The 23,358-nt window shown below is 38.8% G+C and overlaps 3 protein-coding genes across 8 annotated transcripts; 2 read left to right on the forward strand and 1 right to left on the reverse strand.

The window, feature by feature from the left end:
* Nucleotides 1–211: 211 nt before the first annotated feature.
* On the forward strand, nt 212–6,550 carry LOC140778202 (splicing factor U2af large subunit B-like). Of its 6 annotated transcripts, none has more exons than XM_073122798.1 (13): nt 212–416; nt 814–1,067; nt 1,195–1,314; nt 2,351–2,421; nt 3,122–3,192; nt 3,293–3,337; nt 3,415–3,474; nt 3,699–3,759; nt 3,852–3,964; nt 4,054–4,500; nt 5,453–5,588; nt 5,845–5,912; nt 6,158–6,550. In XM_073122798.1, the coding sequence occupies exons 1-13, from the start codon at nt 303–305 to the stop codon at nt 6,293–6,295; spliced, it is 1,698 nt and encodes a 565-aa protein (XP_072978899.1). In that variant the 5' UTR covers nt 212–302; the 3' UTR covers nt 6,296–6,550. The 6 variants fall into 6 exon arrangements, with proteins under 6 accessions (XP_072978899.1, XP_072978900.1, XP_072978905.1 ...); XM_073122799.1 differs by having other exon boundaries at nt 214–416; nt 2,354–2,421; XM_073122804.1 differs by lacking the exons at nt 212–416; nt 814–1,067 and having other exon boundaries at nt 1,233–1,314; nt 2,354–2,944.
* Nucleotides 6,551–14,383: 7,833 nt separating this feature from the next.
* LOC140778205 (zinc finger protein GAI-ASSOCIATED FACTOR 1-like) lies at nt 14,384–17,418 on the forward strand. The gene is made up of 4 exons (XM_073122806.1): nt 14,384–14,882; nt 14,968–15,364; nt 15,450–15,625; nt 16,198–17,418. The coding sequence occupies exons 1-4, from the start codon at nt 14,735–14,737 to the stop codon at nt 17,073–17,075; spliced, it is 1,599 nt and encodes a 532-aa protein (XP_072978907.1). The 5' UTR covers nt 14,384–14,734; the 3' UTR covers nt 17,076–17,418.
* A 2,103-nt stretch (nt 17,419–19,521) lies between these two features.
* Nucleotides 19,522–22,525, reverse strand: LOC140778201 (vicilin-like seed storage protein At4g36700). Its single transcript, XM_073122797.1, is given in 6 exon segments — nt 19,522–19,747; nt 19,749–20,843; nt 20,936–21,241; nt 21,323–21,403; nt 21,518–21,705; nt 21,839–22,525. Coding segments are annotated over 6 exon segments (2,022 nt in total). The 5' UTR covers nt 22,110–22,525; the 3' UTR covers nt 19,522–19,666.
* Between the last annotated feature and the right edge of the window lie 833 nt (nt 22,526–23,358).

Genomic DNA, 23,358 nt, shown 5'->3' on the forward strand with positions numbered 1-23,358 from the left:
AGCCACGTTGGGGCAATTTAGAATTTGCCCTGTTGTTGTTTTATAAATTAGTAAAGGGCTAGGTATTTTTACCCTCAACAATTTGTGCTATTGGTGAAGTTAATAATGAGTTAAGAGGAAACCGTGTTAATGGAGCTCGACCAAACTTGGCTAATTACTTATTTGACACTCTGGTTTTATCGCCTCAGCGCTCTAGTTCTTCTTTGCCTCTATATAACTAGGCACTCCCTTCTAATTTGATGCCCTAGACTGGAGAAAGCGAGAGGAAACGAGAAATAGCGGCAAAAAAGGTTGGATCGGCAATGGAGGATTACGGAGGACGATATGAAGGAAACGGAGATGGGTACGAGTACGGAGGTGCATCACCTCCGTTGAACAACAGCGGCTTCGACGACTTCGGTGGCTCCATATCCCAGGTCGATTTCCTTGTCTACTTGTTTTTTAGTCTTAGAGAAGTGTCGAGTTTAGTGGCATGGTTTAACTTTTTAGGGTTTAATATAAGGTTTTCTTCGTGCCTCGATTTAATATACTGGATATTCCGCTGAAAAATCGATTCTCTTCATGTAATTCTTGTCAGGGTCGGTTGTTTTATTTTGATTTTGAACGTTTTAGGTGGTTTTTTAAATATATGGGTTTGCAAAGTGGATCATGATTCTCTTGGATGCCGTTTAGTTGGATTAGTGTATGTCGCACTACTATTTAAAACCGTGCTTTATTATGTAATTTAGCTGGATTTTGCTTGTTTGCTTAGATTGTACAAAAAAAAAAATCCCTATAAAGTTTGTAATTTGGTTAAATTTGATGGTTGTGCAGCATGACTCGCATAATTACGAAAGAGGATCATCTAAAAGCAGAGAGAAGGATCGGGAAAAGAGGGACAAAGATAGAGATCGTGATAGGGATAGAGAGCGTGACAAAGACCGGGACAGGGATAAAGAGAGAAGTCGAGATAGGGATCGAGACCGGGAACGTGATCGCGATCGCCATAGGGAAAGAAGTGAAAGAAGGGATCATGGCCGTGATAGATCAGATGAACATGAACGCCACCGTAGCCGAGACCGTGATAGGTAGGGTGAATATCTTTGAGTTCGATGGATGCATTATATTATAGTTTCCTTTTACATCTTCAGATGTTAGTTTGATATTAATGTTTCCTCTCCTACTCTGTGGCTCATTTATTTCTGTGAAACTTAGGCATAGGGACCATGAAAGAGATAGAGATGGGCGCCACAGACATCGTTCTCGGTCTAGATCAAAGAGTAGGTCTCATCATAGATCAAGATCTCGCTCTCACTCTCGTTCGAGATCAAAGAGGTGATAACCTGAACGATGTCTCTATTTATATGTATGCAATTATGTATGTTTGCTGCCTTTTCTGATCCGTTTTTCTTGCAATATATTTGCATTCCATTGTGCATGCAGTGATCTTCTGTGGATTTTGCACAAGGAGGAATCTGTTTTTAAATTATGGTTTTCTGGACAAATGTTTATTTGCAACATAAGAAAATATAAATGGGGATTGTGAGACCTTGCTATATTATTTTAAACTCTAATTTGATGATCTTGTAGAATGTACAGATCATTTTCATAGTGTTTAGGTGGATAATATAATGATTGTGCTATTTTTCTCTTGATTTTCATGCTAATATGAGATCAAAGATTTTTAGTATGGTTCATTGGTAATCATATTATGAGTTATCTAACATTGGTTGATACGAGGTCAAGCTTTAAGTTTGTGACTTGAAATGGTGTCACTAAAACCTTGCTGTGCTCTTCAGTCTTCATTCTGTTCCGCATTGCTATATCTAACTAAATTATTTTTCCTTACTCACAATTTACTTGATGTCAAGCACTTTCTTGGTAACTGTGAGCGTCCTATAGGACAATTATGGCAGTTCCTCTACAATGATTAGTTGAGGTCCTTTTGCAAAATTGAAATTGAAAACAGAAGGCTGTTTGGTCCCCCGGAAAGCTCTTTGTAGAAGCAGTAGGTTCCTGGAAGCAAGTAGCTTAGGTAGGAAGTGGAGGCAAACAAGTGTGGCAGAGTGGAGCTATTGAAGTTACTAATATACGGAGTTTCTCTTAGTAAATTATGTTGCACATGGAACTCGCATGAGATATCTTTTATATGAACGATTTCCTTTCATGCCTATAGGCAAATTGAGTTGCGTCACGGACTGTAATATGTGATCTTCAATTTTAGGTCCGTATGATGTTATTGAACCCTTTTTTTTTGTTGAAGCATTGGTTGTACAATTAAAGCACTGAAGTTTTAGGTTATCGCTTACCTTTTTTATAGTATGTAACTGGATATTGATGATTGGTTGATTAACAATTTTCTGATGTAAAGCAGCAAACGTATCAGCGGTTTTGACATGGCACCACCTGCAACTGCTTTGATACCAAATGCTACTGGTACAGGTATGGCTACCTCTGACTTCTTAAGAAGGTTTTGTCTTTGCAGTTCTGGGTAGTTTGTCTTAAATGACTGGAAATGCATACCATGAGCGGGTAAGCTGTTGTTATTAGTAGACTTATTTTGGTATCTTGGAAACAGCCTCTGTGGTAATGGCAGAGGGGATGCGAGCATTGCTCCCTACTTAGGATTCACATTAGTGTGCACGAGACTTCTACTTTTGGTAGTAACTGAAGCTGAAATCACTTAGAAATGAATCTGCTATATCTGGAAAACTTATTTTTCCATTTCTTTTATACTTAGTGACCTAATTCTGAAACTGAGCAAAATTTGGTGTTTTCTTGTTTTTGGTGGTTGTTTGTTTGTTTTGTATATATATGTTGTTGTAAGAAGGCAATGTTGAGCCCCTTGTCCCAATTTGCTGCCAATGGGCGTGAGCCGACTACTGTAGCTTTTGTGTTCAAGGCGCAATCAGTTCTCACCGGTTTGATATCTTTTCGTCTTCAACCGGCGACTCTTTCCTTCTTGGTAGTCTTGCAAATTTCCATTCTGCACTTCAAATAATATTTCTTTTCTTTTCTGATGGGTTCTATTTTGGAGTCCAGATCAATTCCATGAGGGCATAAAATGATGGTGGTGCATGAATTTTTCTCTAATCATTTTAGGAATTTTTTGTTTTGTTGCTAGCTTAATTTGCTTATACAGGTCAACTAACCGGATGCACTACTACCCTTCCTGGAATGTTTCCAAATATATTTCCTATGGCAGCTGGACAAGTGAGTTTGGCTCATTTTAAACATTTGTTTGACTTTCTTTTGTGCTCGTCAGTATATATTTATGTCCTACTTGTATTATTCATGTGTCTATTTATGACAGTTTCCTACCCTCCCTGTGATGCCTGTTCAAGCAATGACTCAGCAGGTACAACCATACAATTGCTTGTTTGTATATGTACATTGTGAGACATCATACTGTAACCAAATTTTTTGTACCTTTAGGCAACTCGACATGCTCGGCGTGTGTACGTTGGTGGCCTTTCCCCTACTGCAAATGAGCAGGTTATCACTCTTATTTATGTGCTGATTTCATTTTGCAAGTTTCATGGCTGAGATTGTAGTTCTTGTTTTTCCTGTGCCAACTTATTTCTTATGTCTTGCAACTTCTTATTTGAATACTTCTGGATAATGCTCTCAAGTTATTGGCTTGTTGCCACTTTTTCCTCATTTCTCTATCCGATGCTTCTCTGCAACTTTATGTTTGACATTATAAAACTGATGTGCAGTCGGTTGCAACATTCTTTAGCCAGGTTATGTCTGCTATTGGTGGAAATACTGCTGGTCCAGGTTAGTGACTGAACAACTATTGTGCTTTGTAAAGACTCATGGTGTTATTTTTTAAGTTTTGCTGTTCCTGATTTTCTCTTCCTTTATGTAAGGTGATGCTGTTGTTAACGTGTATATAAATCATGAGAAGAAATTTGCTTTTGTGGAGATGAGGTCTGTTGAGGAAGCAAGCAATGCAATGGCCTTGGATGGTATCATTTTTGAGGTTTGTGGTTCTAAATGCCGTTGATTGATTGATAATTAAAGTTAAGGTTTCCAAGTGACCTCTGTGAACTTGTTGCTTTGCATACATAGGGTGCACCAGTGAAGGTCAGAAGGCCAAGTGATTACAACCCTTCTCTCGCCGCTGCACTTGGTCCAAGCCAACCCAACCCTAATCTTAATCTTGCTGCAGTTGGACTTACACCAGGTTCAGCTGGCGGTCTTGAAGGTCCAGATCGCATTTTTGTTGGTGGCCTTCCCTACTACTTCACGGAAGCCCAAGTAAGGGAACTGCTCGAGTCCTTTGGGCCTCTTCGAGGTTTTGATCTTGTGAAGGACAGGGAAACCGGTAACTCAAAAGGTTATGCCTTTTGTGTCTACCAAGACCTTTCTGTCACAGACATTGCATGTGCAGCTCTTAATGGCATCAAAATGGGAGATAAAACTCTTACTGTTAGACGAGCAAACCAAGGTGCAGCACAGCCCAGACCAGAGCAAGAAAGTGTACTGTTGCAGGCACAACAACAGGTAGCAATGCAGGTAAGGTGCACATTGAAGTTGGAAATTATAATAATTTGGAGACAAACATACAAGACAAACTAGAGGTTTCTTCTCATTTTCTTGGAAGTCCCCATTCTGTTATTCACCATGGACGAATTGTAAAATTGTTTACACCATCAAGTAGGGTTGTCTTTTAATACGTGAATTAGTCTAAAACATGACAAGTCTCAAAAAAGGAAGTGCTTTCACATTAAGCACTAAGTACTAACTGCGACTATTTGACATTCCATGATAAGACTATTTCTGCTTGTTGCTGCCATTTATTTTTAGAATATTTATTGGATCTAAAATATGATAGAAGAAAGCACTTTTTTGTTTTGTCTTGGTAGTAATGCAGGTAAGGTGCACATTGAAGTTGGAAATTATAATAATTTGGAGACAAACATACAAGACAAACTAGAGGTTTCTTCTCATTTTCTTGGAAGTCCCCATTCTGTTATTCACCGTGGACGAATTGCAAAATTGTTTACACCATCAAGTAGGGTTGTCTTTTAATACGTGAATTAGTCTAAAACATGACAAGTCTCAAAAAAGGAAGTGCTTTCACATTAAGCACTAAGTACTAACTGCGACTATTTGACATTCCATGATAAGACTATTTCTGCTTGTTGCTGCCATTTATTTTTAGAATATTTATTGGATCTAAAATATGATAGAAGAAAGCACTTTTTTGTTTTGTTTTGGTAGTAATGCGAAGTTTATAGGGGATAAAATTGAGAAAATTCTAAGTGATGGTAGGTGCAGCATTTTCGTATTGTTTGATCAGATTATGACAAAAGGACAATTTTTTTTATACTAATTTATAGGATGAACTGTGTGATCTATGAATGTTATTTACTTACTTTTTCTCTCCTGGAATATCTCTCAATTTTCCAAAAATTTCTCACATTGCTTATTCTTATATTATTTAAGTTTTCATCTTTTGGTACAGAGGCTTGTATACCAGGCAGGAGCGCTTCCTACTAAGGTATTATGCCTAACTCAGGTTGTTGGTGCGGATGAACTGAGAGATGATGAGGAATATGAAGACATAATGGAGGATATGAGGGGAGAAGGCGGGAAATATGGTAAGTAGTAGTCTGGTTTTCTTTTTTATTCTTTAATATATATTTCCTGAATGATCTTCGCATTGGGTTTTTACTATGTTTCTATTTTTTTTTTAAAAAAAAAATTCTTCTCTTGTTTAGTAGTCTCCTTAATGCAGCAGTTTGCCATTACCAACAAGGCCTTACCCACTTTGACATGGGATTATTTCTCTTAAAGCTCCCTTTACTATTTTCACTGTTCCTTTCTTAATTTGAACACCTTTTTGTCCTCTTGCAGGTAAATTGGTGAATGTTGTCATACCCCGCCCTGGTCCCAATGGAGAGCCAGCTGCAGGTGTTGGAAAGGTCAGTGTTCAATTTTGACGAATTGGTGTGCTATGTCTACGTGACAATCTTAAACAGTCTGCTTTCTCATTGTACATGATCACTCTATTGCTTTGCACCTAATAGATAAACTCTGGTTTGGTGGTTCACCTCGTGAAATCTTCATGATTGAGCCATGCCTTTTGCGCGTGTGTAAATTGGAGATCATTTCAATCCCTTCTCCAAATTGCACTTATTTTGGGTTTTTGGGTTTTTTCACCTTTCAGGTATTTCTAGAGTATGCAGATACAGAGGGATCAGCCAAAGCTAGACAAGGGTTAAATGGAAGGAAATTTGGAGGAAACCAAGTCATTGCAGTCTTCTATCCAGAGAGCAAGTTTGCTGAAGGAGAATACGATGGCTAGATTCTTTTAGGCTACTATACTAATATTTCTCTATATACTAGCTTTACTGTAGGTTATTCTGTTGGCATGCCTGCCATGTTGCTTCAGACATTTCTAGCATACATAAGGTGTATGTGTTGGCTTGTTTGGTTCCTATGGATTATTCTTAGGTATCAATTACATGTCCTTGAAGTTGGAATATGTAAGGTGCACAATTCGGATTGTTTCTCGTGCCTGTGAATTTGTTAAGACATATGAAGAGCAATATCTTGCTGACATGCTGTGAGTTGAAGATTTGGAAATGTTTGCTAAGTTTCATGAGCAGTTTCAGACACTGACTGGTTGATGTTAAGAAGAATTTGTATTTGAGAAGCTGGTCCATCATGCCCGGGCTGGCTTTGTATAATTTGTGTAATGATGTCATATCTAACTTTAACCGGATGCTCCACTTCTTTTTTTGAGGAAAATATCTACAGGATGATAAATCATTAAGATCAAAAAATTAAAAATGTTTTTCGTGTGTATTTTTTAAATTTTTTTTATTTGCTTGTATGTTATATTTATATGTATACACTTCAAAACACGTATTACTACTATATGTATTTGTCACAAACTAACATAGATACTAGAATACTGATCTTTTTATCTTTATATTAAAATTTAACCTTTAGTTAACTCTAATCTCTTGTTCATTTTAGAATATAACTTTTTATTCCACACTATCAATTAAATATGATAATAATGTTATTCTACAAGACAAATATTATTTGATTTTATATTATATTTATTAGTGATATTTTTTTTATCAAATGAAAAGATATTCATGGTAAGTTATAAAATATTTATCTTTTTCTTTGATATTATATTAACAGTAATTATTATATTTTTATTTTAGAATATATGTGAATATAAGAATAGTTATTTATAAAATAAAGATTCCATTCTGAGAGTAATAAACAGAAAATATTTATTTTAGAATTGATATTATTCCTCAAATAAACTAAGCCTCTGGGTTTAATAGAGTATATACATAAAAATTGTGTATTTTAAGTGGTATATAAATAAATGCCTACAAAACATTATATAGTTGTGGAAACATCAATTGGTGGCTTAGTGTGAATAAACCAAAAGCCTCGGGTGTAAACATTGAAAATTTGCTACTGATCGAGTTGTCAATTGTTTCTTGTCTACTTTTAATCTAAAACTTGGAGACAAGGGAGGCGTGAATATTCCCTCACTACATATGTCAAAAGGAAGTGTGAATCTCCTCAGGTAAGTTAAAAGGAGTTGTAGTAGATGTGAAGTTTTTCACTCTACAAATGCCCAGGGGCCCCAGAGAAAGTGTGACTCTCTAATAAAAGCTTTGCCATTTCCATCCGAGCCATTCACCACTAGCCATTTGAAAGGGTTACACTTTTACCAAAGACTCTCTCTATCTTGATTCTTGGCATCGCATCAGGAAGTTTTATGGCACATGACTTTTCAAGTGAACAATAGTGGATGAGACTTGGGTGCATCATTGTTTGCAGAACCCTTAAGCTGGTGGGGAATTCCAAGCCAGAGTTGGCTAAAATCTTTTAGCCTGTGTGAGCTCTCAAAAGTGCCTGAGAAAAGGCTGCAACTTGCTCAGGGCTCTGCAATCCAATGCACATCATAAATGCGTGTGGCTAGCTCCATAAGAAGCCAATCCCAAGAAAGCCAGAGTCCTCATACATGGTGATCACTGAAGCGAGTAAATGCCTTTCAAAGTTGGAACAATTTATGCCTCTTGTCACAGTATTAATGACACTGTATATAAAGAAAAGTTATAAAATCAATGCAGTATGGAGATAGATATGTGTGTGTGCAGTGCAGTGTGGGGATTCAGATGGCTGGTCTTGAATTAGACTTGCAAAGAATAGAGGAGGAAGAAAAAAGTGAGTTTTACTCTCTGATAATAAACAGTAAATGGAAGGATGTGATTTTAAAAAAAAATAGTGAAATCACTGCTAGTAAGTAATTATAATTTACTAGTGTTTCATGGAAAAATGTGAAGCTGTCTAATAGAAGCAAAGAGAAGTAGATTAGTTAAAATTAAAAAAGTTATGTGATTTTAGTAAAATGACGGGCTCGTTTTTTCTTCATCCAAATATATCGTGCAGTAAAAGAGTTTCAAAAAATTATTACTTTTACTTTCTACTTCTCATCAACTTTAGACTCCCTACGATGATCTTGGATGATATAAGTGTGATTATGGTAAATTTTTGTCTTCATCTTGGTTAATTTGAAATCTCCAATTGCTGCATTCAGCTATAATATGTTTTTTTAGTACTCTAATCAACAAGATGATATTGTGAAGGGCTTCAAAGCAAAGTTTTAATAATTATGACCTTCATAGTAGCTAAATAGTGTTGGGCGGTAATAATGTGATTCCAAAAGTTATAAGAAATTTAATCCTAAATAAGTAAATAAAATTAGATAAACTTACAGATTACAGAATATAAAATTCTGTATATAGAGCCTAGTGTTCTACACTATTTCTTTAATATCAATTCACCTCCTCCCACTGATTGTTTCTAGAACAATTGACATTGGTCTTTCAGAATACAACGACTGTCTTGCACTCGAAAGAAAACAGCTATTCAAATATCTTATCAAATCTAAATCGTATTGTATTCTCTTTCAAATGCAGATTAAATACTCGAATCAGACTTAAAAGGAATGAACCGACTTCTATGTTAAATTAATATAGACTAATAACTTATTTATAGAATAAAACAGGCTCGACGAATGGATGCAATTAGTCATAAATGGAAGCACTATTTAACCGATTAATAGTTATATTGTGAAGTGATGCATTATTTTGTCTTCGAGTTCAACAAACCGAATCTGACATGAACTTGACCAGATTCGAGCATGTATTGGGCAAAAAATAATTTTGACTTGACTCGCACATGAACTAAACCGAGTCGAGCCAGGCGGTACGCGTATGTAAGTTAAGTTACATAGTATCCTACCCAAACCCCATAAGAAGTTTGTCACTTATATACCATATTAACATATCTCAAATATCCAATATGGTACTAAACATATTTCTTTTATTCTTTATTGCCATGATACAAACTTTAGAGCCAATTTTTGTTCACTTATTTTCATAAATTTAAATAAGTGAATATGTGCAATAAAGTACTCTTTGAGCTAAATTAATTTCATAATTAATTCATCATTAATGTGTAGTCCCCACTTAAAATTTAGCTCAAAAGTTAATAAAAATTTATGTGAAATACATAATATTTCCGACAAATGGCTCGACAGCGAATATATATATAATACCTTTCAAATATTTTTATTAATTCCAAGATGTCATAAAATTGATGCCCATAACAAATGAGAGATTTTGACTTGACTCGCACATGAACTAAACCGAGTCGAGCCAGGCGGTACGCGTGTGTAAGTTAAGTTACATAGTATTCTGCCCAAACCCCATAAGAAGTTTGTCACTTATATACCATATTAACATATCTCAAATATCCAATATGGTACTAAACATATTTCTTTTATTCTTTATTGCCATGATACAAACTTTAGAGCCAATTTTTGTTCACTTATTTTCATAAATTTAAATAAGTGAATATGTGCAATAAAGTACTCTTTGAGCTAAATTAATTTCATAATTAATTCATCATTAATGTGTAGTCCCCACTTAAAATTTAGCTCAAAAGTTAATAAAAATTTATGTGAAATACATAATATTTCCGACAAATGGCTCGACAGCGAATATATATATAATACCTTTCAAATATTTTTATTAATTCCAAGATGTCATAAAATTGATGCCCATAACAAATGAGAGATTTTGACTTGACTCGCACATGAACTAAACCGAGTCGAGCCAGGCGGTACGCGTGTGTAAGTTAAGTTACATAGTATTCTGCCCAAACCCCATAAGAAGTTTGTCACTTATATACCATATTAACATATCTCAAATATCCAATATGGTACTAAACATATTTCTTTTATTCTTTATTGCCATGATACAAACTTTAGAGCCAATTTTTGTTCACTTATTTTCATAAATTTAAATAAGTGAATATGTGCAATAAAGTACTCTTTGAGCTAAATTAATTTCATAATTAATTCATCATTAATGTGTAGTCCCCACTTAAAATTTAGCTCAAAAGTTAATAAAAATTTATGTGAAATACATAATATTTCCGACAAATGGCTCGACAACGAATATATATATAATACCTTTCAAATATTTTTATTAATTTCAAGATGTCATCAAATTGATGCCCATAACAAATGAGAGATTTTGAAAAGCCCCACACACAACATGAAGAAATATATATAAACATCAAGCGCAAAGGAGGATGTATAAGATTTAATTAAAATAATACTTAAATCACATAGAACTATTAGGATCAATACAGATCTTGAAGCAACATAGCTTCTATAGCCCCTCAGAAATAAAAAAAATGTCAGAACCAAGCAATGAACCCGACGGGAGTAGTCTGAGAGCCATCAAAATGCCGCTTCTCCAACAGCATCCCTCGTCGGAGTTGAGACAGAATGAGAGGCGGCCATGCGGCGAAGTTGACCGGCGAGGTAAGTTGGCGGAAGCGATGAAGCCGGCGTGGTCATCACCTCTAATGTTTCTTCTTCTTCTTCTTCTTCTTCTTTTCCATTTTCTTGTTTTGCACCATTGCCATTGGTGCAAGCTCCTCTATAACTCCGGTGGCAGACGAGTACTCTTGCAGCAGCCAGTGTAAATGGTAGACACTATTAAAAATAACCCACCCTTTGCTTTCGTTATTATTTATACTCTAATCATATAAACAATAATATACGAGTACACCAATAAAATATCAGTCAGCTGATAGTAACTAATCTATATGATAGAGTGTATTTATTTTATAAGGTGATATGTTATGCATATATTATAATCACGTCAAATAAATTAATTAATTACGTGATTTCTTTTTTTCCTTTGTAGATGCCTATTTATAAAAATCGAAATTAGAAGGACTTTGAATTATTTTGCTTTGTAGAGGGAAAGAGGTACGACGAATATAAATATATATATATACATATACATATATATAATTATCAACATAACAAGTTGAATATTAATTTAAAGGAATTAGACGACATCATAGATACAAGAAGACCTCATGGCCTACGTATTAATATTGCTAGGAAATTTGTATTAGACTTTTGAAGAAGCATAGAAAAGTACTACGAAGAACTGTAGATATAAATAGTAGAATATCCTCAACTTGAATTTAATTAAAAATACAATCCCAAAGGTAGTCCTCCTCGTGTTAATTGATCATATTTTTCATGTCCTATACTTCGCTGCATCGTTTTCTGACTAATGATCATTTACGACTAACAGTATTTGGTCGTATGGAAGAATAAGACCTCTCAACTACATCACCTAACTAGTTTTAATTAGCTTAAAGGAGCTAATAATAGGATTAAAACAGTATAAACTTATGGTTATTTTGCATTAACCTGGTAACTTTATATGTATTTAGTGTTTATATGCTCTAATTTTTTTTAAAAAAACCTTATATTTTAGCCCAAAGTCATAAATTCACTACACGGTTTATATTTTTATTTATCATCTTATCCCTTACAATTATATTCAAACTGAAATTATTATTTTTTATATTTAATTAAACTAGCGGTTAAATTTCGATAGCGCATACAATAAATAAGGCATTGTAGAGTTTACCAAATTTTCTCGTGAGAATCTTTAAATTTAATATATAATTTATTTAAATATATTTGAAAAAATAATAATAGTATATACTATAAATAAAAATAATTAAGATAAACTAAATTAAACCTAGCCGTAAAAGAATAAAAATAAAAATTGTCTTTTTTAAACATATTTATAAATTATATAGAACATTATTACATTGTGAGATGGTATAACATAAGAAATATATTGTCAAGATTAATCTATTGTCCACCAAAATGTCTAATATGCATCAGCCTTTTTCTCCTTTGTCCATAGACTTTGTATTATGAGAAAAAATAAAAAGAGAGAGCTTACAAGTTGGGAACGTAATCAAAACTTCCTCTAGATGTACTATCTCTTATTCATTATTTATTACTTTGTCACTCGAGGAGATGATTTTCTTAGTGTGCGATGAGTTTAGATTAGATATGAATATTTTAGTAATATTCTTAATGTAGTTAACTTTTAACTAGAAATCTAGTTTAAGTTGAGATTTACGGTGGTTTAGTGACATTAATATTTTCAGGCATGAGTAAATTATAAAATAATTAAAATAAAATAACAACAATACAGAAATTTTAAGTCAAGTTTTAGCTACTTTTCTCTCTTAATTTTTCTTATCTATTATTTTGATTAAATTAAAAGAGTCAAGTGCTATTTAACGACACAAAAATGAGATTCCGAATTGTACTTTGAAAAAAGAGATAGGGCTACGTGGGTAACCTTGTATATAAAGGACATCACTTTCTTTTAGAGCAGCTACGTTTCGGTATGACTCAAATAATAGAGTTTCTTAAAATAAATATTTAATGTTAAAAAATTTAAAAATAAAAGCTAATAAATTATTTATTATTTAGGAGGAATAAGGGTGAAGTTGTTAGAGGAAAAGGATGGAGGGGTAATCTTAAGATAATGATTAGCATTTAGAACCTTAGTACATCGATTATCTCAGATGCTCCGGGAGAAGTCCAAGTCGATTTTTAAAAAAAAGAAAAAGAAAAAGAAAATTAATCAAAGGTCCTCCTCCTTCCATGAAATAAACAAATGCGGAAACCCACAACTAAACAAAGTATTAAGTAGCTTGAAAGAACCGGCTAAGACTGTGACAAGGACAAAGGAGTATAAACAAAGGGACTCCGATAAAATATGAATAGATCCTGGGAGTTAAGTGAACTAAATACATATAAAAAGTTGGGATAGGAATAGGATAGATAGAGCCAAAGCATTAGTCAATGGATGTGATGATGAGAGAGAAGGGGGAGAAGAACGGGAGAGGAGGAGGGGGAGGGGGTGGAGAAATCGCTGCCGGCTTTTTGGTTGTATCCATCTTCGATCCTCCGGTGCTTGCCGTCTCTATCTATTACCTTTTGCATGAGATTCTTATTAATTATTATTTTCCAGTCCTTGGAGGACCTTTTTGTAAAAAAAAAAACAAGGCTTTCAGAGCATCGGAAAATTGCTCCTCGGGCCGTCAGCGGAGAATCTTTATCTTTGAAGGACAAAATTGCCCCTGTATTTCGGGAGTGCGCCTTTTTTTTTTAGTCTTTCGACCGCCTTTGCCAAATCTTTATCTTCTTTTTTTTTATCGACCGACTTTGATGAGGGGTAGTTTTGGCATTTCCTAGCTTGAGCCTTAATCTTAGTCAACCTAAACTTAAGCAGCTAGTAAAGCTAACGAGACTACTTTTGACACGCTTAATATCTAAAATGTTGATTAATTACTAACCCTCTTTTTAGGGAACTCATAATGCGAGATATGCCAACTGCACGGTTGTCTCTCTGAAAGCAACTCGTAGTAAGCGAATTTCGTTAGCAGTATGCATATCAGCTCTCTAGGATTTGATGAGTTTTCTTAATTAAGTTGGAAGCTTTCCACCCAAATTGCAATGGTTAGCAGGTGAAATTTGTGATCAGAAATAAAAAGAACACCGTCCATATCTTGGAATCATTTGGCGTGACGTTATTAACTTGCTAATCCCACTTCAACTAATACGTTTTAATGAAGTGGTTGGGTGTTGAAAGAGCTTGACTCGCTACGTGTCAGCTAACCGCTTCGAATTTCGATAGATAGCTATCCCGTGTTCGATCATGTCCAGCCAACAACTTTCTCACGGTTAATGAAATTACGTTAATGCCCTTTATCCTTTTTTTTTAATTGATTTATTTTTGGGATAATTTTCCGCATAGAGCCGAGTGCTAAACGACAAAAGGGGGCGAAGGTCGCCACTTATCTTGACTCCATCGGACAGATGCCGAGTCCTCTAGACAGGCTACTCGGTTGACAAGTGGACGGATGAGATCGATAGTTATTCGGCCTTAATCCCGGTGAGCTTACCCCCCTCTCGTTCCATCACCGCTTTAGTTTACTTCTTATTGTTTCTTTCCTGTTCTCTTTTTCTCTTCTCTCTCTCTATCTGCTCCTCTCGAGAAATTTATCGCAGTCGAGATGGGATCGCGTTTCGGCTGAGCTGGACTTCCGGATCGGAGATATCGGAAACCCGGGCCGCTACGACCCTGTCACTTCTTTACGATCGAATCGGCGATTTCGGAAATCCCGGTTCGAGCCGTACGACCGCCGTCCTCAGCGGCCGAGTTGGACTGGTGGTTGAAGGATACAGCGATCTGAGACTGGTAGCTTTCTAGCTGCTCTCTCTCTCTCTCTCTCTCTCTCTCTCTCTCTCTCGCTTCTTCCACCTTCCTTTAAAATTCCACTAGAAAAAGAGGAGTATTTGATGCCGATGGAATTGGAGAATTCGTCGGTGATGACGGTCTCAAACTCCGCCTCCGGTGAGGCGAGCGTCTCATCCTCCGGGCAACCGGCGGCGCCGCCGCCGCCGGTTCCTACTCCGAAGAAGAAGCGAAACCTCCCCGGGATGCCAGGTAAAGTTTGAAAAAAGAAAAAGATGAGGAAAGTAGATGATATCGATTGAAAATGGTGTTTAAAAAAGGTTTATATTGGCTTCAGATCCGGATGCGGAGGTGATCGCTTTGTCGCCGAAGACTTTGATGGCGACGAATCGATTTGTGTGCGAGATCTGTAACAAGGGGTTCCAAAGAGACCAAAATCTCCAGCTTCATAGGAGGGGACATAACTTGCCGTGGAAGCTGAGGCAAAGGACGGGGAAGGAGGTGAGGAAGAGGGTGTACGTTTGCCCGGAGCCGAGCTGCGTCCACCACGAGCCCTCTCGAGCGCTCGGCGATCTCACCGGGATCAAGAAACACTTCTGCCGCAAGCACGGCGAGAAGAAGTGGAAGTGCGACAAGTGCTCGAAGAAGTACGCGGTCCAGTCCGATTGGAAGGCGCACTCCAAGACTTGCGGCACTCGGGAGTACCGCTGCGATTGTGGAACCCTCTTCTCCAGGTACCTTTGTTGCGTGATTTATCTTCAATTGTAGTCCTCGAATGCTAAATCCTCCGGTGTTGGGGTTTTGGTTCGGTTCTTGTAGGAGAGATAGCTTCATCACTCACCGTGCTTTCTGCGACGCCTTGGCGGAGGAAAGCGCTAAGAACCAGGCAGCACCTCCGGCAGCGCCGCCTCCAAATCCGCCTCCGGAGGAAGGTAAACCGCAGCCGCCACCGCCGCCGGTCCCTGCTGCCGTGGCAACCGCTTTGCCGCAGGAAGGTGGGTCTTTTTGGTGCTATCTTGGATTATATTACTTAATGATTAATTTTGGACTTATTAGAGTAATTAATTAGTTCGGAAGGGGGTGGGAGATAGGAGAAGAAGTGGGGAGTTTGGAGAGCTTTCCGTATGGTTATGTCGGATCTGTGGCGATCGAGACAATAAAAAACGGGAGATGTAGAGATTGTTGTTTACGTCTTTTGTCTTGTAATGGCTAGACCTTCTCTCCAAGGAGCTCTCTTTCTCTCTCCCACACATGTGAATCCATTAGAATAAGGTGGAGAAAGAGAGAGATGGGATCCAGAGAGGAGAATGGCTTTTTATTTTTATTTTTTTGCGCAAAAGCCTTCACTGATTAAAACTTTCCACTGCCTCCTTTCGATTTCCGGACGGAGCTTTCCATCTCTGCAACCTCGATGGAGATGATGAAGTAAAAGATATAGTAGCCGTTGATATCTTCTCCTCCTAAAGCATCATTGCTCCTCTTTTCCCTTCTCTTTTTAAATAATTGAAGGCCCCCAATGCAATAAAAGGAGCAGTCTTTACTTTCTACTCTCTTTCCATGCTTTCAGAGCCGGAGAATCCAACTGGGCTGCTTCAATACATGCCGCCGCCTTCCATTGCAATCAGCAATACCAACAACAGTAACCCCACCACTACCACCACCACCAGTAGCAGCAATAGCAGTTCAAGTAGCAGTAGCACCACCACCACCACCGCCACCACCACCAGCCTTTTTGCCAGCCTCTTCGCCACAGCGTCGCCCCCCGGAGTTGCATCGCAGAGCACCACTTTCTCCGATCTCATCGGAGCCATGGGGCGGACTAGTCGGACCCTTGGCGTCGAGCCTCCTTCTCTCTGCCTCTCCACCAATGGGCCCAATTCACTGTTTCTGCAGCCCGCGGCCGATCGCCACCAATTCGCTCCCCCGCCTCCGTCGCCGCATCTCTCTGCGACTGCCCTTCTGCAGAAGGCTTCTCAAATGGGGGTCACCTCTTCGAGTTCTTCCTTCCTTCGAGGCTTTGGGCTGGCCACTCCCTCTTGTTCTTCAGGGCAACACCAGGAGAGCATCCAAGATAACAACATGCAGCAATGGCACCACCAACTGGAGCCGGAACAGGCCCCGATTCTATCAGCCGGGCTCGGTCTCGGTTTACCGTATGATAGCAGCGGCGCTGCAGGACTTCCAGACTTGATGATGGGTCCTTCTTCGATCTTTGTGCCGAAGCCGGCCACTTTGGATTTTCTTGGTCTAGGAATGGGGCCAGTCGGGGCCTCGGCCACCGGTGGCCTCTCGGCATTGATCACCTCAATTGGGGGAGGAATCGATATGGGCGGCCCCGGAGCGGGAGCCGGAGCTGTGAATGCTGGGCCTTTCGGGACTGGGAGTTCACCGCGGAAGGCGTGGGAGGGGGCAGAGAGGAAGCCCAATAGGTCGGCGTTTCTGTAGCCTAATGCTGTTGGACTCTGTTGAGCTTCGTTTTTCTTGCAGCTATGGAGATCACAGCAGTAGGGCAATGAGAGTTGTTCAGGAAGGGGGTTGTAAAGTGGAAGTTTCTCTTTTGTTCCATTTAAGTTCTTTTCTTTTTTCTTTCTCGCTAAAAGAAAAAGAGATGAGAGGTTAGACTTTGGTTCTTTTTGGGCTCTTTGTTTTTGTTTAATTTTGGCTTCTTTAAGTCCTCTTTTGTCTTAATTTATAATATGTTGCAGTAGATAAGTTCATACAAATTTTGGGTTCTTCCGTTATGGACACGATTTGAGATAAAGGAGGATAAAGCTTTTCTTCTCTACAATTTGCCAAAAGAAACCGTTCGTTTATATGCTTCTCATGGTGCGTTCGTTCTACTTCTAGTGGCTTTGGGTTATTCTTTGTAGTCTGGTCTCATAGCACAAATTCTGGTTGTGATACTGACCCATGCCTTGCAAAGTTGCTACGTTTGATTCCTCTTTTTTAACTTATTGCCTTGTGATGACACAGTATGGAGCACTAGGGTTGTGTAGTGGTTCACTACTAAAAAGTGCTACTCCAGAGAGTAGTGAGGAACTGCCCACTGGTATCATTTGCAACTCGCCGGAGAAAGTTTTTAAGGTTTGTTCAAGAGAAATTAACCTTTGACCCCTAATATTTAAAATGTGTTTGCTACTGCAGGAATTGGTAGTAAGGTGTGGATCCTAGGATTTTGCTACCCTGTCCTAGGTTGTGTTTGAAGTAAAGTGTCTGAATACCTCCATAATTGATCGATCTCAATAGGAGTTTCTCTGTTTTGTCCTGATCGTTCTTGACACTATTTTCAAGTTGATTTTCTTCTTTCCTGTGGAGAAGTACAGAGTGCTATAACTTTTAAGATTCTTATTGAAATAAAGCATGATATGAGATATACATGGATAATATTACAGGACAAGTATAGTCTAAAGGGCAGTTTTTGCCTCCAAATTAATCTGTAGACCAGATCAGTAGAAAAAGCTTCAACAACATCTTGTTGTAGGCTCTGGGTTGACATTGAACCCACCAGAGAAAGAAAGAAACAAGGAAGGAAAATCCCCCCCACAGTCCCACTAATTCAATCTGCTGTAGAGTTTAATGGAGGCCCAAAGTTAAATTAATATTCTCACAGATCGATGTATTAACCACCGACTGATGGAATTAATGGAAATCAACTACTCTTATAAGGATGGGACCACCGAGTGGTCCAGCGTGTCAGGCAGAGAGGCCTGGGTGTTTGCCAACAGTGCATGCCATTAAGTAATTTCTGTTGCACCTGGGACACGTCACTGTTGAACAGGGTGGCCATGATTACTCGTGTCATGTTGCACGCTATCCATCGAAAACTCATGCAAACTATTTAATCCCCGACTCGTCAAACCAATGCATTTACTTGGGGAGCAGTGATGCATTTAATAATGGAGGGACTCTTTTTCTTACTTTTAGAAGAAAAAACAATCCACCCTATGTTCCTGTGATTTTATAATTAAACGAGAAACAAAATTACTAGAATATAAGGTGGTGTTTGAAATTTTAGGGGGGGTGTTGGTGTTTAATTTGAGGGTACTCGGCAAAATTAATGTATGGATGAGGAGGATAAGATAGAGGAGGGAAGAGGAGTTATTCAACACGTTACCAAGGCACAGAAAGCAAGGACGAAGCTCCTTAATTGGCACAACTAACGGTGCCAAATGCTATCCCCATCTCTATCCTTATTCCATGTTACTTATTCTTTATTACAGTTTAAAAGACGTCGATGTCTATGGATTTAGTGAAAGTTTGAACACGATGGTCATCAAACTTTAGACTAACAACAAAAAGGGCGGCGGGTGCTTTGTATCGAGAATTTGCTACATACTTTCTAGAAGGGCTCCCCAGATAAATCCTATATATAACTCAATAGTTAGATTCTATCAACTTATAAGTATGATATCATATTAATTAACTAAATAAGATATATACCAAAAAAGAAAGGAAGAAGGAAATTATGTATTAGGTGAAATAATTGAAAAGACTAGACGAGCTGTGAAGAAGTGTACAAATACACGATGAAGGTACTGAAAGCCAGAATAATATAATAGCTTCCTTTTTACTGAGAGAAAGGAGAATGGATGGTCTTTTTAGCTTTCACACAGTACGTCGCCATTGATGACTATTATTGTCTCTTATCTCCCGTCGAGTGCGAGGAGACTGCGAGTTTGAGATGGGATGGAACCCATATGGGCCGAGTTTGAACATTTTGAGGCCAGCCTAGTGATGTAATGGGCTCAGAACTATTTGGACGACTATTCTTCCCCAAGCCCAACAAGTGGTCATCTTATTAGAATATTCAATATTTACGACCGCAGTGCAACAAAGATGACTTCATTTCAGGAGAAATTTTTATACGAACAAGGGAACATAGAGGGAAACAAAGAAGAATACAAAATATACTAGAACAAGAGCTACAGAGACTCGCATAAACTTCTATCCAACATACGTCATTATTCTCAACTTTCAAAGAGAAACCTCACTTGCTAAACCTTAAATAAGCATTCCCATTGATAGAACTCCCATCTCTACTGCCTCTCCCCACTCTGTTCTCTCTTCTTCTTCTTCTTCTGTTTTGGTTGCTTCCTCTCCTCCTCCTCCTCCTCCTCCTCCTCCTTCTCCCCTCCCTTGTTCCTCCTCCCTTTTCCTTGCCTCTTCTTCCTCCTCCTGTCTAGCAGCTTCTTCTTCTTCTTCTTCTTCTTCTTCTTCTTCTTGCCTTCTTTGCTCTTCCTCTCTTCTAGCCTCTTCTTCTTCCTGTTCTCTTCTCCTGGTGGCCTCTTCTTCCTCTTGTCTTCTTCTAGCTTCTTCCTCCTCTCTTCTCCTTGCTTCCTCCTCCTCCTGCTGTCTAGCAGCTTCTTCTTCCTCTTGCCTTCTTTGCTCTTCCTCTCTTCTAGCCTCCTCTTCTTCTTGTTCTCTTCTCCTGGTGGCCTCTTCTTCCTCTTGTCTTCTTCTAGCTTCTTCTTCCTCTCTTCTCCTTGTCTCCTCCTGCTGTCTAGCTTCTTCTTCTTCTTCTTCTTCTTGCCTTCTTTGCTCTTCCTCTCTTCTTCTGGCTTCTTCTTCCTCCTGTTCTCTTCTCCTCGCCTCTTCTTCCTCTTGTCTCCTCCTTGCCTCCTCCTCCTCCTCTCTCCTCCTTGCTTCCTCCTCCTCCTCTCTCCTCCTTGCCTCCTCTTCCTCCTCCCTTCTCTTGGCCTCTTCTTCCTCCTGCCTTTTTCTAGCTTCCTCCTCCTCCCTTCTCCTTGCCTCCTCTTCTTGCCTCTGTCTCTGAATCTCCTCCTCCATCTTACTCTCCAACTCTTCAGCACATGAGGTACAACCCAAGATTATAGCCTCATTCTGAGAAGCTAATATCCCCTCCACTGTGGTGTTTGCAGCATTGAAGGATATTGCCAAGATCTCCCTGTCAATGACTTGAAGCACTGACCTACTCCCTGCCAAGAATTGAGGATGGTTCTTACCCACATTGGTGCTAAATCCCACAAACACAAAGGAGTCATTGTTGAAGGATATCTGAGCCATGGGATGGTACTTTGGCACAACAAAGACATCTCCTTCATTCAATCTAAACAATGAATTTTCGCATTTGTAAGTGCCACTCCTTTGCCCAGATGGGTCTGTGGGACAAACAACTTGAACCATGCCCTGCCCTCGGACCACTATGGCAATCTCGGTGGCTTTTGGGTTCCAATGAGGCGCCATCATAGAACCCTTTACATGTAGAGATATAAAAGTATTTTAATCCAATTCAAGAATAAAGAGTTGTTCAGGAGGCCAAATGTAATTGCAAACCTATGACTTACTGTGGTTAGATTCACCATGAACACCCCAATGTTGGAGCCCTTTAAGACATGGAGGTCTTTATGGGTCACCGCTGTACTCCATCCATAGCAGTTCTCCTCATCTGGCTTGCTGCTGTAGAAGTTGAATGTCCTAGTTTTAGTCTTCTTCTTCTTGTTCATGAAGTAAGTTGGATCTCTAACTCCAATTAGAGCTTCAAATACCCCTTCTTTCCAATTTGGCTTCTCTGTCTCGTTCCCACGAGTGTAAGGTAGGATAGACGGAGTCCTCTCACCCCCTTTGATGTCTCGTATAACTTCTTCAGAAACCTTTTAGCGATAAAGGAGAACAAATTACTTTTAACTCTACCGCTGCTATGCATACAATGTTAAAATAACTCTGCCACTTACCCCAAAACCCATCTGGAGAACTCTTTCATCGAAACCCCGCACTAAGTCAGTGATATTTGAATAAGGTCCAAACGATGGCTCCTGCATGCATGCCAATTGTCAATTTGGTCCACGAAGTATCAAAAACAACCAATCAAAGGCAAGGACTTGGGTGGGGGAAGCAACGAATATAATAGCAGCGAAAGAGGAGTATACCAAGAGGTTCTCCCGGTCAACTGTGTTGAAGATAGCATGAATCCTTAGCTTCTCTCTCGTTTGAGAAGGGTAGCTTTGTACGTAAAAGACTGTGCCCTGCTCCAGTCTATAAACATCCCCACGCTCCACATCGATAGATTTGGTGGATTCTTTGGAATCTCTTCCCGCATAGCTCACCCTGCCCCTTCCTGCGACAAAATTTAATCAACAAGTAGATTGAAACTTGCATATAACACCCTGCATTTTCACTAGTTTGCCGAAGTGGCCTCATCTGATTAACAGTGGCATCATGCAGTGACGCTTAAAAAGCACTGTGCATACCTGTGTGCACAAAAAAAACCATGTCGGTGTGGAGAAGCACAGGGAGAAACAAGGAGCTGGGCTCCATGGTAATGAACTGTAGGTGATAAGCACCCCTAGACCCATCCTGCACATCAACGGCTGCGATCATCCCGGATTCAGTGTTCACCATGATCCTCCTGCTCTCTTTGGCCACCACAAGAGGACCAAAGCTGGGGGCCTCCTCGGAATTCACGACAGAGAGCTCCCATAGAAACAAAAGTAATACCAAAACGAAAGCCTTCATAGCCATTTCGCTCCCCCAGACGGCCAGATCGACCCCACTCCTTGCACTCTTGAGACAGGAGGAGTGAGGTTTCTAAATATGGAGAGGGAGGTGGCAAGAACTCCGAGGCAGCCCTGCGACGTGGGGTGGCCGGAGAGGCCCACGCGCATGGACCCCACGTGGCATGGGGATGGCGACTGGAGACGTGTATGCGGTTGTAGGTCAATACGCGGATTGGCACCACGTCTCCGGATGCGGACGGAGGCAGGACCTGGATTCTTATCCTACTACTCCGAGCACGACTTTTGATGCGAGACGGGTGAGAATTCCTCGAGCGTATCGAGAGTGACAGAGTAACATGGGCTTCTAAAGTGGGCCGGGCTGATGACCAAGGGATTGTAGAAACCATTTTTTACGTTTTCTTCCTCCCAACCATCTGAATCTTCTTGGAGTTTTTTAATTAATTAATCACGGTTCGTGGAACTATTGTACCACGGCCCACCCCTCCGAACCTTCTCGAAAGACATGAGACATCGCATCTTAATATATATTTTTTTCTTTTTACCAAACTAGTCCTGTCAGAAAATATTTACATGTTCATTACATTTCAAAACTTAAATATTGTGGGAGTCCTCGCATGTGTTCGGTGTGGTACTTTTAGTTCTGTGCTGGCTATGCTTAAGCTCTTTTAGAAGATAAAAAACTTCTAAATATCTGTTTGAAGTTGGACTCTTTGATGTTGGTCAACATTGTTAATAATATTTGTCCTGCATCGTGGATTGTAAAACTCTATTGATCATGATATTCAAGTTTTATCTTGTAATTTTTAGAATTACAAAATTAATTATATTTTTGTGTATCTAAGAGACTAAGATAGAGGTTTCCTCCCTCCGTAACATGTTGAACTCGTGGTGATTGGCCTATAATTCTTTTTTTCCTTTAGAAAAAGAATTTTAATATAAAAATTTACTTAGAAATTAAAAAACTAATAAATTTTTGGTAAAGTCTTTAAGAATAAACATCTATATAAATCATTTTTAATTTAATAACTTATATTGGTAAGTCAATGGCCTGAAAATAATTTACTGACACGATAACAGGTTTTTAACTGCAGGCTTAAAATAGTAGAAAAGAAGTCTTAAAAGTAGACAAAATAAGCTATGTACAATGTAGTCGACTTTGCATTTTGATGACCGCTTCGTTTCATCCGGTTTTAATTGTCAATCATTTCACGTGAAAAAGATTGAAATATATACTGCATCCATTAATTAAAGAG

Source organism: Typha angustifolia, chromosome 15 (assembly GCF_048772165.1).
Source record: "Typha angustifolia cultivar Huaian chromosome 15, ASM4877216v1, whole genome shotgun sequence".
NCBI lineage: Eukaryota > Viridiplantae > Streptophyta > Magnoliopsida > Poales > Typhaceae > Typha > Typha angustifolia.